This window comes from Procambarus clarkii, chromosome 89 (genome assembly GCF_040958095.1).
Source record: "Procambarus clarkii isolate CNS0578487 chromosome 89, FALCON_Pclarkii_2.0, whole genome shotgun sequence".
NCBI classification, from domain to species: Eukaryota; Metazoa; Arthropoda; class Malacostraca; order Decapoda; family Cambaridae; genus Procambarus; species Procambarus clarkii.
This window is the reverse complement of record NC_091238.1, coordinates 15,380,875-15,397,844: the sequence shown is the minus strand read 5'-3', so window position 1 is coordinate 15,397,844 and position 16,970 is coordinate 15,380,875. Positions and strand designations below refer to the sequence as shown.

Genomic DNA, 16,970 nt, shown 5'->3' with positions numbered 1-16,970 from the left:
AGATGGTGTCACTACACAGAGATGCAGCCAACTGCTTCACAGTGTAAGTTGGGGGGCCAAGTGGCGGACGACGCCCATCACACAGCGGCCGAACTCCCTCTCAACAGCTCGTGGTCACACCTCAGGAGGTAATATCTTGCCTCTTCGGTAAGTCTTGGCTAGCGTTGTAGCGATGATAACCATTAAAGACAAACGGCGAGGCCTTGATCTGGCACTCAGCGATGTGTTTGACAACTGCAGATAAGACGAAATTTTAATTGGGAAAGTTATTTTCGTTTCTTCCAGGTGCATTGGCAATGATGTTGACTGAAACTTAGATAATATTTAGTTTTCTTCTCTGTAATTCGAGGAATGTCAACTAGTGAAATGGGAGGAGGTGAGGGTTGTGTACCTCATTAGCTGCTGTACATATCTCATTAGCTACTATACATGTGTCTCATTAGCTGCTGTACATGTCTCATTAGCTACTATACATGTGTCTCATTAGCTGCTGTATATGTCTCATTAGCTACTGTACATGAGTCTCATTAGCTACCGTATATGTCTCTCATTAGCTACCGTACATGTGTCTCATTAGCTGCTGTACATGTCTCTCATTAGCTACTGTACATGTCTCATTAGATACCGTACATGTGTCTCATTAGCTACCGTACATGTATCAGGCCAGCAGTGAACATGTACCAGGAGCATAAAGCCAGTAGAGGAAACAGGTGAACGGACACGAGGAGTGGGATGCTCAGGTCCCTGGTGAAGGGTGTGGGAAGCATGAGTGGCTGGGGCCACATTCACGAAAGCAATTACGCAAACACTTACGAACCTGTACATCTTTTCTCAATCTTTGGTGGCTTTGTTTCCAATTATTAAACAGTTAATGAGCTCTGAAACACCAGGAAGCTGTTTATAACAATAACAACAGTTGATTGGCAAGTTTTCATGCTTGTAAACTGTTTAATAAATGTAACCAAAGCCGTCAAAGATTGAGGAAAGATGTACACGTTCGTAAGTGCTTTCGTGAATCTGGTCCCGTGGTGAACACACACTGGTCACTTCAGTAGTCTGATGATGCTTCATGATGTCTGAAAGGTTCACTCACTGGAGATGTTTGTTCACCTGTCCGTTCTTCACTAAGCAGCCCGTCCTCCAAACAAAGACCCAAAAGTCCATTCCATGCACCGGCCAAACCCCCCCTATTTATGAATGAAAAACGGTTTACACACGACTGAAATTAACATATTTATCGTCACAGTTTGCAGCCTGGGTACTTAAAAGTCCACAAAGAAAACATTTTCTTAAAATGATTATTAGCCAATGGGAGCCAGGTTGTAGGAGGTGATCCGTGCTGTGGGTGACCTGGCCTGGTGACCTACCTGGCACCAGGCTGTTATCGTCAGGGAACACTGCCTACCTCTCGTACACTGCAGTGTACTTGAGGTAGTACATACGGCAGTATGTTCTCTTGTCTCAGGCGCGGCCCACACTCTACACTCAGTACACTATACTAGGCACACTGTACACTCGGTACACTGTATACTCAGTACACTGTACACTAGGTTCGCTGAACACTCAGTACACTCGGTACACTATACATTTGGTACATTAGTACACTTGACACCATAGGTACACTTAGTACATTTAGTACATAGTAAAAAATGATGAATATGCTTTATAAATGCATAAATGTATTTATGCATATATATATATATATATATATATATATATATATATATATATATATATATATATATATATATATATATATATATATATATATATATATATATATATGTCGTACCTAGTAGCCAGAACGCACTTCTCAGCCTACTATGCAAGGCCCAATTTGCCTAATATGCCAAGTTTTCATGAATTAATTGTTTTTCGACTACCTAACCTACCTAACCTAACCTAACCTAACTTTTTCGGCTACCTAACCAAACCTAACCTATAAAGATAGGTTAGGTTAGGTTAGGTAGGGTTGGTTAGGTTCGGTCATATATCTACGTTAATTTTAACTCCAATAAAAAAAAATTGACCTCATACATAATGAAATGGGTAGCTTTATCATTTCATAAGAAAAAAAATAGAAAAAATATATTAATTCAGGAAAACTTGGCTTATTAGGCAAATCGGGCCTTGAATAGTAGGCTGAGAAGTGCGTTCTGGCTACTAGGTACGACATATATATATATATATATATATATATATATATATATATATATATATATATATATATATATATACATACATAAATACACTACAGACAATAATACATATCACAAATGTGTGCATTTGCAAACATTCGTATGTACATACACATATTATTACAACCCCACCAGTCTTGACCCGCCAGCCGTCAAGTCCACCAACCGTCACGTCCGCTAGCCGTTAAATCCGCCAGCCGTCAAGTCCGCCAATTACCGAAGTGTATACAAAATAATTAACCACAGACGGGGAACTGCGTGCATTTGCAATTTGCGCCTGCAGGATCGAGGTGTTAGCTCTTGGACCCCGCCTTCATAACCGTTGGTTATATCTAATGTACTGACTCCTGACCTATTTTTCCTCTCATATCTATTACATATTTCTCACTTATACATCCACAGCCCGTAGCAGTTGTCTAACTACTAGGTATCTATTTACTGCTAAAATGAAGGGAGGCATTAGGTGTAAGAACCTGCCCATTTGTTTCTGCCCCGGTCGAGAATCGAACCCGGGCCCTTAGGACTATGCCTCGCAAGCGCTGTCCACTCGGCCTCCATATGTGTGTGTGCGTGAGTGAGTATATCCGTAAGCGGTAAAAGGTTGAGAACTGCCCAGTAAGACTTGGCACCCTAGCCAGCAAGAGATTCACAAAATATTAGTGAGCGAGTAGCTGAGAGAGGCATCTCTCCCTGGAGCTATATATAACTGGTGTGGTGCATTTGTGGGCCCAAATTATCCCCCACATGTACACATGGGGAGGAGTAACCCTCTGGTTGTTAACATGTAAAGTTCACTCTGCCGTTGCTATCAACAGGTCCCACGCTTGCTGGCACCGTTTTGGCTCTTGGCCCACTCTGGCAGAAGAGGTGGGGAGGGGGGGCGATATTTTGTAGATTACACACACACACACAGACACAGACAGAAGGGTAAGGGGGAGACATGATCATTACCTACAAAATTCTCATAGGAATTGACAGGGTAGGTAAAGATAAACTGTTTAACACGGTTGGTACGCGAACAAGGGGACACAGGTGGAAACTGAGTACCCCAATGAGCCACAGTGACGTTAGAAAGAACTTTTTCAGCGTCAGAGTAGTTAACAGGTGGAATGCATTAGGCAGTGATGTGGTGGAGGCTGACTCCATACACAGTTTCAAATGTAGATATGATAGAGCCCAGTAGGCTCAGGAATCTGTACACCAGTTGATTGACAGTTGAGAGGCGGGACCAAAGAGCCAGAGCTCAACCCCCGCAAGCACAACTAGGTGAGTACACCCACACACTAGCCCTAGTTCTGCCCTATGCGTACACCACCTCTCCCCCCATCTTAGTCACTTATGTCCCCCCCCCCCTAATACCCACACTGTAATGTGGCGTTTAGTGCCCCAGTTCTCCAGAGCAATTTGTCTATATCTGACTTTCAGGTATAATTACTCATTGTCTAAGCACACAAGTTTGTTGTTGTTTTGTGTAGTTAGCCGTGAGAGTAATGCTGAACGTTTTCACCGCTGCTTTATACATCCTTTGTCCCGTTGTCAAGATGATTGGCACAGCTAGTTAGCAGCCAATTTCAGGTCTGAGGGTAGTAGGGTATTTCCACCTGATCTCACAACTTAGCAAGCGTTACATTTGTAATGTTTTAGCCTTGCCATAAGCGTACGAACCTGGGCAACCCGCCTAAGTTATCGAGTACTATGATCATTGCTCTGAGTGAACGGCAATATTGCGACGTTCTTAAATGAATTAAAGCAGTGGAATCTTAACGCTGTGGATGATAGCATCAAAATTATGTGGCAGTGATTTAAGCAGGAGTCAACGGGTGAATATGGGACCATCACTACTGACTTACCAGCCCGTATCGTCAGCGTCCCGAGCCTCAAGAAACTGACGTACTAAAGTGCCCTAACCTAACCAGCCAGAGCACCTACCAACACAACCTCATCGAGGACCCGCGAATAGAAAACGGGACATCACGTCAGTTTTTGGCCTTAAGGGATTTAAACGTCAAGATGATATGAACTGTCATAAGAGTGACAGCTGACACTCACTACACACGTGACAGTTCTTGCACGCTGTCAGTATATGTCAGTATATGACATATATATATAACGTGAACTGACAGTTCACACTTCCTAAACAACTAATAGTTCACACTTCTCAACATAAAAATTTACAATCAAGTTACCTTCCTAAGTTCTACAGCCTCCCGTCCTCCATGAGTGTGTGCATCATGGACCAAACAGTCGCTATATACACCCACTCCAAAATGAACTGTTGCACCCAACAAAGTTATCGTCAAGTTCATTAATTTTGTAGAAGGCACGAAAATATGCCAGAAACCGAAGCTGAACATTCATAGGCCTACTGTAGTATATAGATAAATATATATATATATATATATACAAAAGTTGCCTTAAGATAGTATATAATAAGCCTAGGATTGCTTATGTAGGTGTTGAGTTACAGTGTTTCATGTACGTGTCCATGTTTTGAGCTTGCCAGTTAGTCTAATACAATAGTACAAAACTTGAACATTTTCAACCCAAGAGTCCGTTTTTGTATATTTGATCCAATAGATGGTATAAATACCATCATTATTAGAGGGTGGGCTCAAGTTCTGACTGGTCAGGAGCCTCGGTAATATTCATATCTTTAACTCAATTCTCAATAGTACATATACAATATACTTAAACCCGAGACAATAGTACATATACTGACTAAAATTGACACTAGTAAGTCGACAGTTGACTTATATATCTTTCAGCCAACTGACAAGAATCTTTTAAACGGCTTCATAAAATTTGTATCAAATGTATGTTCATTTTATTATATATTTGTGTTCTTGTATAGTGCCTCTGGTGGTGGTAGGGGTGCCTCTGGTGGTGGTAGTGTGCCTCTGGTGGTGGTAGGGTGCCTCTGGTGGTGGTAGGGTGCCTCTGGTGGTGGTAGGGGTGCCTCTGGTGGTGGTAGTGTGCCTCTGGTGGTGGTAGGGTGCCTCTGGTGGTGGTAGGGTGCCTCTGGTGGTGGTAGGGGTGCCTCTGGTGGTGGTAGTGTGCCTCTGGTGGTGGTAGGGTGCCTCTGGTGGTGGTAGGGTGCCTCTGGTGGTGGTAGGGTGCCTCTGGTGGTGGTAGGGTGCCTCTGGTGGTGGTAGGGTGCCTCTGGTGGTGGTAGGGTGCCTCTGGTGGTGGTAGGGTGCCTCTGGTGGTGGTAAGGTGCCTCTGTTGGTGGTAGGGTGCCTCTGTTGGTGGTATGGTGCCTTTGTTGGTGGTAGGGTGCCTCTGGTGGTGGTAGGGTGCCTCTGGTGGTGGTAGGGTGCCTCTGGTGGTGTTAGGGTGCCTCTGTTGGTGGTAGGGTGCCTCTGGTGGTGGTAGGGTGCCTCTGGTGGTGGTAGGGTGCCTCTGGTGGTGGTAGGGTGCCTCTGGTGGTGGTAGGGTGCCTCTGTTGGTGGTAGGGTGCCTCTGGTGGTGGTAGGGTGCCTCTGATGGGGGTAAAGACTCCCTGAGGTTGTAAATGCCTGAAGAAGGAATGTGTTTATAATGGGAACAGTGCAACGGGGATCGAGGGCTGGTGAAGTCTTCAGGGGTGGTGGGTGGTGAAGTCTTCAAGGGTGGTGGGTGGTGATGTGACCACTTGGGCGGTTGGGAACCTCCAGGGCTGCGTGCGATGCTCTTCAGGGCGTTACCTTGGGGAAGTGATAATGTTTTAAGTGATGCTCAAGTTACTTACGATAAATTTTTCTTGGGTGAAGTTCCTCCGGAACTGAAGAGGTATGCCATACCCTGAGTTTGGTGTCCTTATCCACTACTCATAACTATTCAGGTCCAGATCAGATGTTCTGGTCACTTTAAAGTATTAACTGTAGCGATCACGATAGGTGATGAGCTTGGCAGAGATGTCTGCTGGCGAGGACCTCAAGATGTCACGGCGGTTCCTACGGAGGCGAGTTACTTTGAGGTTATCCTGAGACGATACCCATGTGTTATGATGACCTACAACACTTGAAGACCACTCTACACTTGCACCACATGTGTTATAGGGTCAGAGTACCTGAGGCACTCACACCTCGCCACATTGGAAGACCATAGGCACTCTGCGGCGGGGCGGCCGCATTACCCAGGAGTCAACAAACAGTGCCAGATAGGACCTTCCCAGTTATTGCCTCGACACAGGGACGGGAGATGTGGCACCAGGGCGCCCCTGACTACCAGACTGGCTAGCCACGGACCTCGACCAGCTAGCCAGCACTACAGCTGTAAATAGCGAGGATTAACCTGACCTTCTACACCTGGCTGAAACACTGTTTAAATCTTTACTGGTAAATAAGAAAACGGTGGTAATTAGTTCGACTCGTGACAGTTTTGAACTCCTAAAACCCCCCCTTAAAATTCAATGAAAACTAGAAACATTTGGACTTTCTTAGGCACGTAATCTCCCTATTTTGTCACGTTAAGAATTTAAATATTTCACGAGATGAGAAATTGTTTTACCAAATAATTTGAGCACCATGACCCGTATTGGGCTTAAGGTACGCCACCCTCTGTAGGGTTATTAAAGCCCATCACCCTTTGGATGGGTTATTAAGGCCCATCACTCTTTGGATGGGTTATTAAAGCCCATCACCCTTTGGATGGGTTATTAAGGCCCATCACCCTTTGGATGGGTTATTAAGGCCCATCACCCTTTGGATGGGTTATTAAGGCCCATCACCCTTTGGATGGGTTATTTAAGCCCATCACCCTGTGGAGGTTATTAAGGCCCATCACCCTGTGGAGGGTTATTAAGGCCCATCACCCTGTGGAGGGTTATTAAGGCCCATCACCCTGTGGAGGGTTATTAAGGCCCATCACCCTGTGGAGGGTTATTAAGGCCCATCACCTTGTAGAAGGTTATTAAGGCCCATCACCCTATGGAGGGTTATTAAAACCTGTCAATCAATGAAACTTTATTAAGGCCCGTCAATCTCCGAGTATCCAGCAAGTGTACTGTAGTCCTGATTACAGTCCAGGACTACAGTACACTCTCTGTACTGTGGAGAGTACACTGTGTACTGTGGAGAGTACACTGTGTACTGTGGAGAGTACACTGTGTACTGTGGAGAGTACACTGTGTACTGTGGAGAGTACACTGTGTACTGTGGAGAGTACACTGTGTACTGTGGAGAGTACACTGTGTACTGTGAGACGCGGGGTTCACCTTCCGTGCATGACTGCATTTGTGATTATATTATTGGGATAAGTCCTTCCCTGCTGGCCAGTTGTTATCTCTGGTAATGATTATTAATTAATGGTGTTATTATTAATAATATTATTATTGTTAGTGATGAATGGAAGTGATCATTTTGAATAAGGAGAAAGATTTGTTTTATGTAAATATATGTTTATGTAATTATGACTGCTGTTTGTGCTAATTGTGGCACTGTTGTTTGTGACAGTTGTTTGTGGCACTGTTGTTTGTGGCACTGTTGTTTGTGGCACTGTACTTTGTGACAATTGTGTGTGACACTATTGTTTGTGACAGTTGTTTGTGACACTGCAATCTGTGTTTCGTTAAAAATGAGAAACATGCCACAAAAACATTCCGGGAAGGTTGCCAACCTTACCAGGTACACAAATACATTTTTGTCTTGTTTGTACTTCCTTCTCACCCAATATACACTCACACGTCTTTCTCTCTCTCTCTCAGTATACACACACACTTCTCTCTCTCTCTCACCCACCATACACTGACACCTCTCTCTCTTTCTCTCACTCTGTATATTGTGGAATTGTGGAATACCTCGTTAATGTAATTAAAAGCTATACGTCTCTCAACAAGTAAGAAATATTTTCTTACTGTCATGTAACTGATTTCGCTCATTTTCTCATCGAAATATTTTCGTGTCTTAAATTTTATTTACTGAAAATGTATGGTTTTCTTCATTAAGTTTCATTCTTCATTCATTTCTTTCTAATTAATGTGCCTATTTTTTAAAAATTGCTTAATTAAGTCACACATTATCTTCTTGTTTATTGTTGTGTGTTCACTCGTCAAACCTTTCAGTTTTACTTATTTACTTTATTATGCTTTAGTGGCCTTACTAAAATACACCTTTGTATTTCGTTGTTATTAATTATCGACGCCAGTCAGTATTATTATCACCTGTATATATATATATATTGTATATCATTTGTTATATTTCTTGAACATTCTCACATGTGTTGGCTTACTTCTCATTTAGTAAGTATTTATTTACTCTCTTTACTTACACTTACACCTACACTTACACTTTACTTACACTTACTTTACTAAGTGTTTACTTAAACACTCTCATTTAGTGTTTACCCCAGAATACCTTTAAATAATTTGTTATCTAAATTATTGAAAGTTTTGCCTTCTCACAGTTATAATAATATGGGTTACAAACCCACACTGGTGTATGTGTGAAATTTATATAAAAGATTTACACCAAGTCTTTCGCACTCTCCTGAGTGCTTTGCCAAGGTCTTAAGTGATTATGATTAGGACGAGACTTACATCTTAACGTCTAATCAAAGACGTTGAAATGTAAGTCTCGTCGACCTAACCATACACTCAGACCTTGACAAAGCACTCAGGAGAGTGCGAAAGACTTGGTGCAAATTCTTGACATAAATTTAAAAAATACACGAGTGTGGGTTTTTAACCTATATTATTATTATTATTATTTTTATTATCAGCATTATTATTGGGAACGTCTACAGCTATTCATTTTTTTTTATTTATTTATTTATATACAAGAAGGTACATTGGGTTTGTGAGAATACATAGCATAGTACAGTAATTACACTCTTGTAAAGCCACTAGTACGCGCAGCGTTTCGGGCAGGACTTACAGTAGATGTAGTATAGATTGATTTCGCTTAAGTTTTTTTAAGGTAGCACATGAAAGACTGTAAAGAAAATTGCAAGAACACACTAGAATGTTAGAATACTAGAATGGGTATAACAATGGTTAAAACAAAGAAAGTAAAGGGTCGTCCTAAACGGAAATGAATCTGACTGGAGAAATGTGGCGAGTGGGGCACTGCAAGGGTCAATTTTGGGGCCAGAAATCACCAGGACAAAAGTGGGGGACGATAATATCACTAAATGGATAATGGCCTTCAGGTAAATTCAGGTAAGTTTATTTTCTTTAGCTGTAACTATTTTACTTAGGTATCCCCTCCAGCATTTCAAGTTTTCTATGTTTTCAATTTCTGTTGTATTTCTTTATGGTAAACCTGTCCATTCTTACAGGATATAATGGTAACTACAGTAGATTCGAGTTGACTTAGATTTTAGACAATGGTGGCTTTATAACTTATGGAAAAAAATAACACATGCTAATTATTTTTACGACAGTAGTAATGGGTGTTTAGACGGCATATGTAATGCTCCTGTGAATAGACGGCAAATGTAATGGCCTAGTGACTACGTAGCCCGGTCAGGTCAGCGGGGAAAGTTTGAGGGTAGCCCGGGTCCTGACGCGCCTGGTTAGTCTAAACCGCTGCATTTTGTACGTATTAACTAAGCCAGAGAATGGGCTGCTCCAAGACTGTAATATCATAATAGTGAACTCCAGGAAATGGTCGTATTAATGGTAAAAGTCTCAAGAGGAGGAAAAGTGATGGGGAGGAGTATCCGTCTAAAGGGGAGACAGGAAGAGGACAAACAGTAACCGGACAGTAACAGTAAGAAAGGGTAAAACGATTTGGCAACAAGTTAACATTTTGACAAAAGACTGACAGGTATGGTAATGCTATCCAGTATACAAGGATGTAAGAACTCCTGTATATATAAATAAAATAAAATAACACAAATCCGACGACCTAAAGCTGGAAAGGCGGGAACCAGGAATTAAAGTTCAGTCCTGCTAGGTTTGTTAGGCAAGTTCTGTTAGGAGAGTGCTCTCAGTAACGGCTGACGTCGGCAGACAGGCAGATTATGTGATTATCAGGTATGTGACGTCACCCCTGGAGCCCGACCACGTCACAAGGTGTTACTTAACGGCCACGTCACCCCTCGCACACACCTGTGCTGACACTGACAGTACAGGTGTGACGTACTGACAGCTGTGACCTTCACCAACACTGTCAACACAGCTGTGACCTTCACCAATACTGTCAACACAGCTGTGACCTTCACCAACACTGTCAACACAGCTGTGACCTTCACCAACACTGTCAACACAGCTGTGACCTTCACCAACACTGTCAACACACCTGTGACCTTCACCAACACTGTCAACACAGCTGTGACCTTCACCAACACTGTCAACACAGCTGTGACCTTCCTCCAACACTGTCAACACAGCTGAGACCTTCACCAACACTGTCAACACAGCTGTGACCTTCGCCAACACTGTCAACACAGCTGTGACCTTCCTCCAACACTGTCAGTATGGCTGGGGAGGGAAACTGCTCAAGGACAGTGTGTGTTTACCGCACTCTATAATATTTACGCTGCTCCAGGAATGTCACACTGTATAAGGAACTCATATGTTTGAGGGCGCCTGTCATCCACTGCTGGCTGGCAGGAGTGGTTTGTCATCCACGGTGGCTGGATTATGTCATCCACGGTGGCTGGATTATGTCATCCACGGTGGCTGGATTATGTCATCCACGGTGGCTGGATTATGTCATCCACAGTGGCTGGCTGGTAGGGTGCTTTATATATAAATACATATATATATATATATATATATATATATATATATATATATATATATATATATATATATATATATATATGTATATATATATATATATATAATGTATGTGGATAATAACATTTCACTCGCTTGGCCTCTAGGAGCCTCAAACCACCGGCCCCAAGAGCTACCATCTCCCACTCTTCTGTTATTGAATATGTGTTAATGGTTATGACCGAAAGAGCTAAAATTAGTTCGCAATAATTTATTATTTTATTATTCACTTGGGAAGGAAATTGAAATATTAACCCTTCAAAGTTATTTGTTCACAATATTATTGGTGTTGATGCGTGTCGCTAAATAATGGGTTTTGCTGAAACTTTCCTCAACATGTTCGGAGGAAGGGGATAAGTTAATACAAATTAGCAGGTTTGACACAGACATAATGTACGATGAGTTGAGATGACTGGGGACTGAGCAATCTTGCTCTATATTCTCAGTGTTCATCCTCCTCCTCCTGGAGGAGGAGGCCTGGTCGAGGACCGGGCCGCGGGGACATCGAGCCCTGAAATCATGGCAAGGTAACCTTGTGTTGTGGTTGCCAACTTCTGGTTGTTCACGAAGGTGGTGTGGATGGGGAACCTTTAGAACATTGGCCTAGAATATGACGGTAAAGCCACCAACATCTCCGGTGTTGAAAGCTCTGGTATAATCTACGCCGGAGAGATGTCGGCAGAATTATTGTTATGTACAATTGTTATGCAGATCTAATTGTTATTTGTCTTCATGTGTACTTTATGTTGATGATGACGGATCATGACCAGTTCTGCGTTGATAATGACGAGGAGCAAAAGGGATGAGTGGGTGTGAAGGCGCGATCATCCTTGATAAGACGATAAGGAAGTCTGGTGAAGAGTTGATCACTCAAGAGTGTGTGTGTGCTCCAGGCGGCCGTCACCACTAACACTCCTCAGGCAATCTTGTCAACTGCCCCTCTCCCCTGTGCCTCATATAGTGTATAAAGTGTTCATATGCCAATAGAATAAGCTGGATTTTTATTTATTTTGGACCTTATGTGAAAAGAGAGGAAGACTTGTCGTGGGTGTGGAGCCAGGCGGGTTTCCCTTCCGCCAGACCCTTCAAGGACTTGTTCTCACCCGGTTGTTTAAGGTAAGTCACTCACCTGTGTCTTGAACTGATCACTATGTAAGACGTTACTACCCACGATGGCTGCGTATACACGTGAATATTTTTACGTTTCTGTTGCACGAATCAACGGTGAGTAACAGGAGTTAAACTTGGTATCTTCATCAGTTAAATATTGTATGGTTACCAAACCATCGTATATGGACCTTATGTACATGTAACGAATATATTGAAATGCCAGGGATAAAAGTCTTTTTCCAGGAATGTAAGTCATGTTTGTACATGTGACGCATGTTAAAACATGCAATATATATATATATATATATATATGTCGTACCTAGTAGCCAGAACGCACTTCTCAGCCTACTATTCAAGGCCCGATTTGCCTAATAAGCCAAGTTTTCTTGAAATAATATATTTTCTCAAATTTTTTTCTTATGAAATGATAAAACTGCCCATTTCATTATGTATGAGGTCAATTTTTTTTTATTGGAGTTAAAATTAACGTAGATATATGACCGAACCTAACCAACCCTACCTAACCTAACCTATCTTTATAGGTTAGGTTAGGTTAGGTAGCCGAAAAAGTTAGGTTAGGTTAGGTTAGGTAGGTTAGGGTGTCGAAAAACAATTAATTCATGAAACTTGGCTTATTAGGCCAATCGGGCCTTGCATAGTAGGCTGAGAAGTGCGTTCTGGCTACTAGGTACGACATATATATATATATATATATATATATATATATATATATATGTCGTACCTAGTAGCCAGAATGCAATTCTCAGCCTAATATCCAAGGCCCGATTTGCCTAATAAGCCAAGTTTTAATGAATTAATGGTTTTTCGACTACCTAACCTACCTAACCTAACCTAACCTAGCTTTTTTTGGCTACCTAACCTAACCTTACATATATATAGGTTAGGTTAGGTTAGGTAGGGTTGGTTAGGTTCGGTCATATATCTACGTTAATTTTAACTCCAATAAAAAAAAATTGACCTCATACATAGTGAAAAGGGTAGCTTTATCATTTCATAAGAAAAAAATTATAGTAAATATATTAATTCAGGTAAACTTGGCTTATTAGGCAAATCGGGCCTTGAATAGTAGGCTGAGAAGTGAGTTCTGGCTACTAGGTACGACATATATATATATATATATATATATATATATGTCGTACCTAGTAGCCAGAACTCACTTCTAAGCCTACTATTCAAGGCCCGATTTGCCTAATAAGCCAAGTTTTCCTGAATTAATATATTTACTATAATTTTTTTCTTATGAAATGATAAAGCAACCTTTTTCTCTATGTATGAGGTCAATTTTTTTTTATTGGAGTTAAAATTAACGTAGATATATGACCGAACCTAACCAACCCTACCTAACCTAACCTAACCTATATTTATAGGTAAGGTTAGGTTAGGTAGCCAAAAAAAGCTAGGTTAGGTTAGGTTAGGTAGGTTAGGTAGACGAAAAAACATTAATTCATGAAAACTTGGCTTATTAGGCAAATCGGGCCTTGAATAGTAGGCTGAGAAGTGCACTGATCTCTTTGGTAGATGAGAGTTGACATTATTTTTAGCCGAGCTTTCGCATTTACAGTTTAGCAGGTGCGGGACTGGTGGGTATAAAGAGGTCAGACGACGACTGCTGAGGCAGCGTCCCGGCCACTCAAGTGGCTTTGTTATGTTAATGTTTTGATCATCACACACTCTGACTTTTAGACAATTACTTTTAAGGACAGACACACAAGGGGAAGGTCACTCAAGGTGTGGGACACACAAGGGCAGAGACACACAAAGGCAGGAAAGGACAAACAAGGGGAGGGAATACAACACATCAGCCTCCACAAGGTACACACATAATAAAAACCATTACCTCTAATTATTCCAACCAGAAACATTGAGCTCACGAACGCCCTACTAATGAATCCTCTTAACATTAAATCTAGCGTTCTATACATCATAAATCTAAGGCCAGGACTATATAAATTACATCACTGTAACTGGTACAGTCTCTGAGAAATAGTTTGTTCAGTAATCTGGAATCCTCTAAGCCAATACTTCCTGTACTCTTTAATCCCGGGGGCTGACGTCAGCGTCCGGGTCGCGGGTGACATGACTTGCTTGAAGTTAACAGCTTCATCAATCCTAACCTGCTGCTGCTGCCTTCTGCTTTGGGCAACTCGTATATCTTTGTTTGAGTTATAATGAGAAACATTATATAATATATGCGGTTAGTATCTGAACTGCGGAGTACTTGGTATACACGCCGCTGCTGCTGAAGCGGCATCGTGTTGAGAATGTTGTAACCCGGGGAGGAATTGTCTGGAATTGCTATATATTGCCTTTTAGTTTTCTGTGGAAGACAGTATATTGGTCAGCATTTCTGGTCTAATTAACGTACGGAAAATTGTATTGATCAGCATGGGGTCTCGGGTCCAAAATAATGTCATTATCAACATAATGTAAAATAAATTTTCCCGCTCTCCGGGAAAATAATGCCGGCCATAGTCGAGGTCATATGAGGAGAGATTAGGCTAGTTTGTGCTGGCGTTCTTCATCCAGGGAGTGGCGGCCCGCCCGCCCGCCTGCGCTCCCGGCCAACGTCTTGGCCGCGTTGAAGTCACTCGGAGAGCTGCGGCTCCATCTTAACCTCTCCCTCCAAACACGCAACATAACGGTCCCTGTGATTCCCTTGTTACAACTTATAATAAAATTGTTAAATCTTGTTATAACGTATTAGAACGTTGTTACAACTTGCTATATTGGTTGTTACAATTGTTAGGTGTTAAAAGTTGTTGGAACGTTTGGCAGGAGCTTCACCCACTGGAACATTATCTAACACAGTGCACAGTTACAAACCCGTTAAGATTTCACCTTCGATTCGACAGAGCAGAGGAAGTTGTTAAACACATATGGCAAAATCTTACTGAAGCGACCATACGGGTCATACATACTCATCCTCCGCCCAGGTAAACCAGAAACGAGCATCACTTAGTGGGCCAGCCAGAGGCTTAGGGCCCGCGCAGGATTATCCCTGCGAAAAAAAAAAAAAAAAAAAAAAAAAAAAAAAAGGAGCTTCACTCTCTAGGGCCGCCTTCCCAACCTTTACCCTTAAGTGGATTATCTTGAAAGTTATCTTTTCGCCCGATTTATTGGATTTCTTAAATATATAAAAAAGACTATGGTCAATCCATAAACACAAGGGGAGGGAAGGACACACAAGGGGAATGTTAAACCATATTTAACATTCAAGTTCTTTAAAAAATAATCGACAAAATAAATGTGATCGTCAATTTATAATAGAAATACAAGAGATGGGAGGAGCAGTGACCAGCACTGTTACCTCCAGAGGGCAGCACCGTCACCCCCCCCCGTCCCCCAGATGGCAGCACCGTCACCCCCGCCCCCCAGATGGCAGCACCGTCACCCCCGTCCCCCAGATGGCAGCACCGTCACCCCCGCCCCCCAGATGGCAGCACCGTCACCCCCGCCCCCCAGATGGCAGCACCGTCACCCCCGCCCCCCAGATGGCAGCACCGTCACCCCCGCCCCCTGATGGCAGCACCGTCACCCCCGTCCCCCAGATGGCAGCACCATCACCCCGCCCCCCAGATGGCAGCACCGTCACCCCCGGCAGCACCGTCACCCCCGTCCCCCAGATGGCAGCACCATCACCCCCGCCCCCCAGATGGCAGCACCGTCACCCCCGCCCCCCAGATGGCAGCACCGTCAACCCCCCCCTAAGATGGCAGCACCGCCCCGTCCTCAGATGGCAGCACATACTGAGCGGTATGACATGGAAATAGAAACACTGACTGGATCATGGGGGAGTATAGTGTCAGAGTAACAGAAATGTTAACCATAACTACGTAAATCCAGTTGAGTCCACCTTCATAGTAAAAGAAAATTACTGTTCTATGAAGGTGGACTCAACTGGATTTACGTAGTTAAGGTGTTTATTTATATTTTGCCAACTGATGGCATTTGTACAGTGCGAGACGAACTTTATTTGCTGTCATAACATTCTGATACATCCTTATTATCCATCATATATTTTGCTAAATCCTTCCCCAGGTGTATATAATAAGGGGGCAATGATGGGTAAATAAACACCGATGGTCCACAGTGACCATGCAAGCAACTTTGGTTTAAAAATCACTTGAAATCATCTTTTAACATATAAAAGAGTTGAGAGGAAGAATTGCTTCTGTCCTCTGCGGGTTGCTGGGCTCCACCTGAAGGACTGAGGCGGCTGATATGTCCCCAAGGTTACTGTCAGCTAATATAATACTGGCCGATAGGTCTAATTTATTTCATAGTACGACCTTGACTTTTGAAAGCCATTCTTCCCCCCTTGACGCCGGGGAGAGCCAGGCCGACCTTGACGACACCTACGACTCGGCTATACCCACTCCAACGCTCACCCGAAGGGTACCTTGTTCTATATTTAATTCATTCATTGCCACGACTCGCTGGTGGTAAAAGTCGTAACACCCCGGGTCGACGCGGGTGACGAGGGCTGAAAGAAGTTGCTGGTGTCAAGAGTTAGACCTCTGTGTCTCACCTCCAGGTGGGCATATGTTTATGAGAGCCCGTCTTCCTAAAATCAAATAAGTACTTGTAGCAATTATCTGGTGGAAAATACCAGTGTGTAGAGATGGATCACCAGAAAGTTGACTTCTGTATTATTTAATTTGGACGTAAATATAAAACCTAACCAAACCTCTCCCTAGTATTCCCAGGCCTAATATTCGCTGTCTTAGGCTTAATGCAGCACATGTATGTAGTATACTAGGCCTAGAAATATTTAAGTTTGGTTTCTAGTTTTAATTTTCCGGACTTTATAAAATTAACACCCCAAAAGTGTTTTACTGGCGGTCCATCACTACATATTGGTACTCTGGCATTTGAAGAGGATGGGTCGTATTATGGGAAGGTAACCGCTCGTAGGAACACTCAGACTGTTCGTGTGAGAC

The 16,970-nt window shown here is 42.7% G+C and overlaps 1 protein-coding gene across 1 annotated transcript in view; it reads left to right on the top strand.

Moving 5' to 3' along the window:
• Positions 1 to 6: 6 nt before the first annotated feature.
• LOC123773323 (adenylate cyclase type 2) overlaps positions 7 to 16,970 on the top strand; it is a 76,345-nt gene continuing 59,381 nt past the window's right edge. The window contains exon 1 of the mRNA XM_045766943.2: positions 7 to 128. Within this exon, the coding sequence (XP_045622899.1) occupies positions 22 to 128 (107 nt within the window). The 5' untranslated portion in view covers positions 7 to 21. The remainder of the gene's footprint in view (positions 129 to 16,970) is intronic.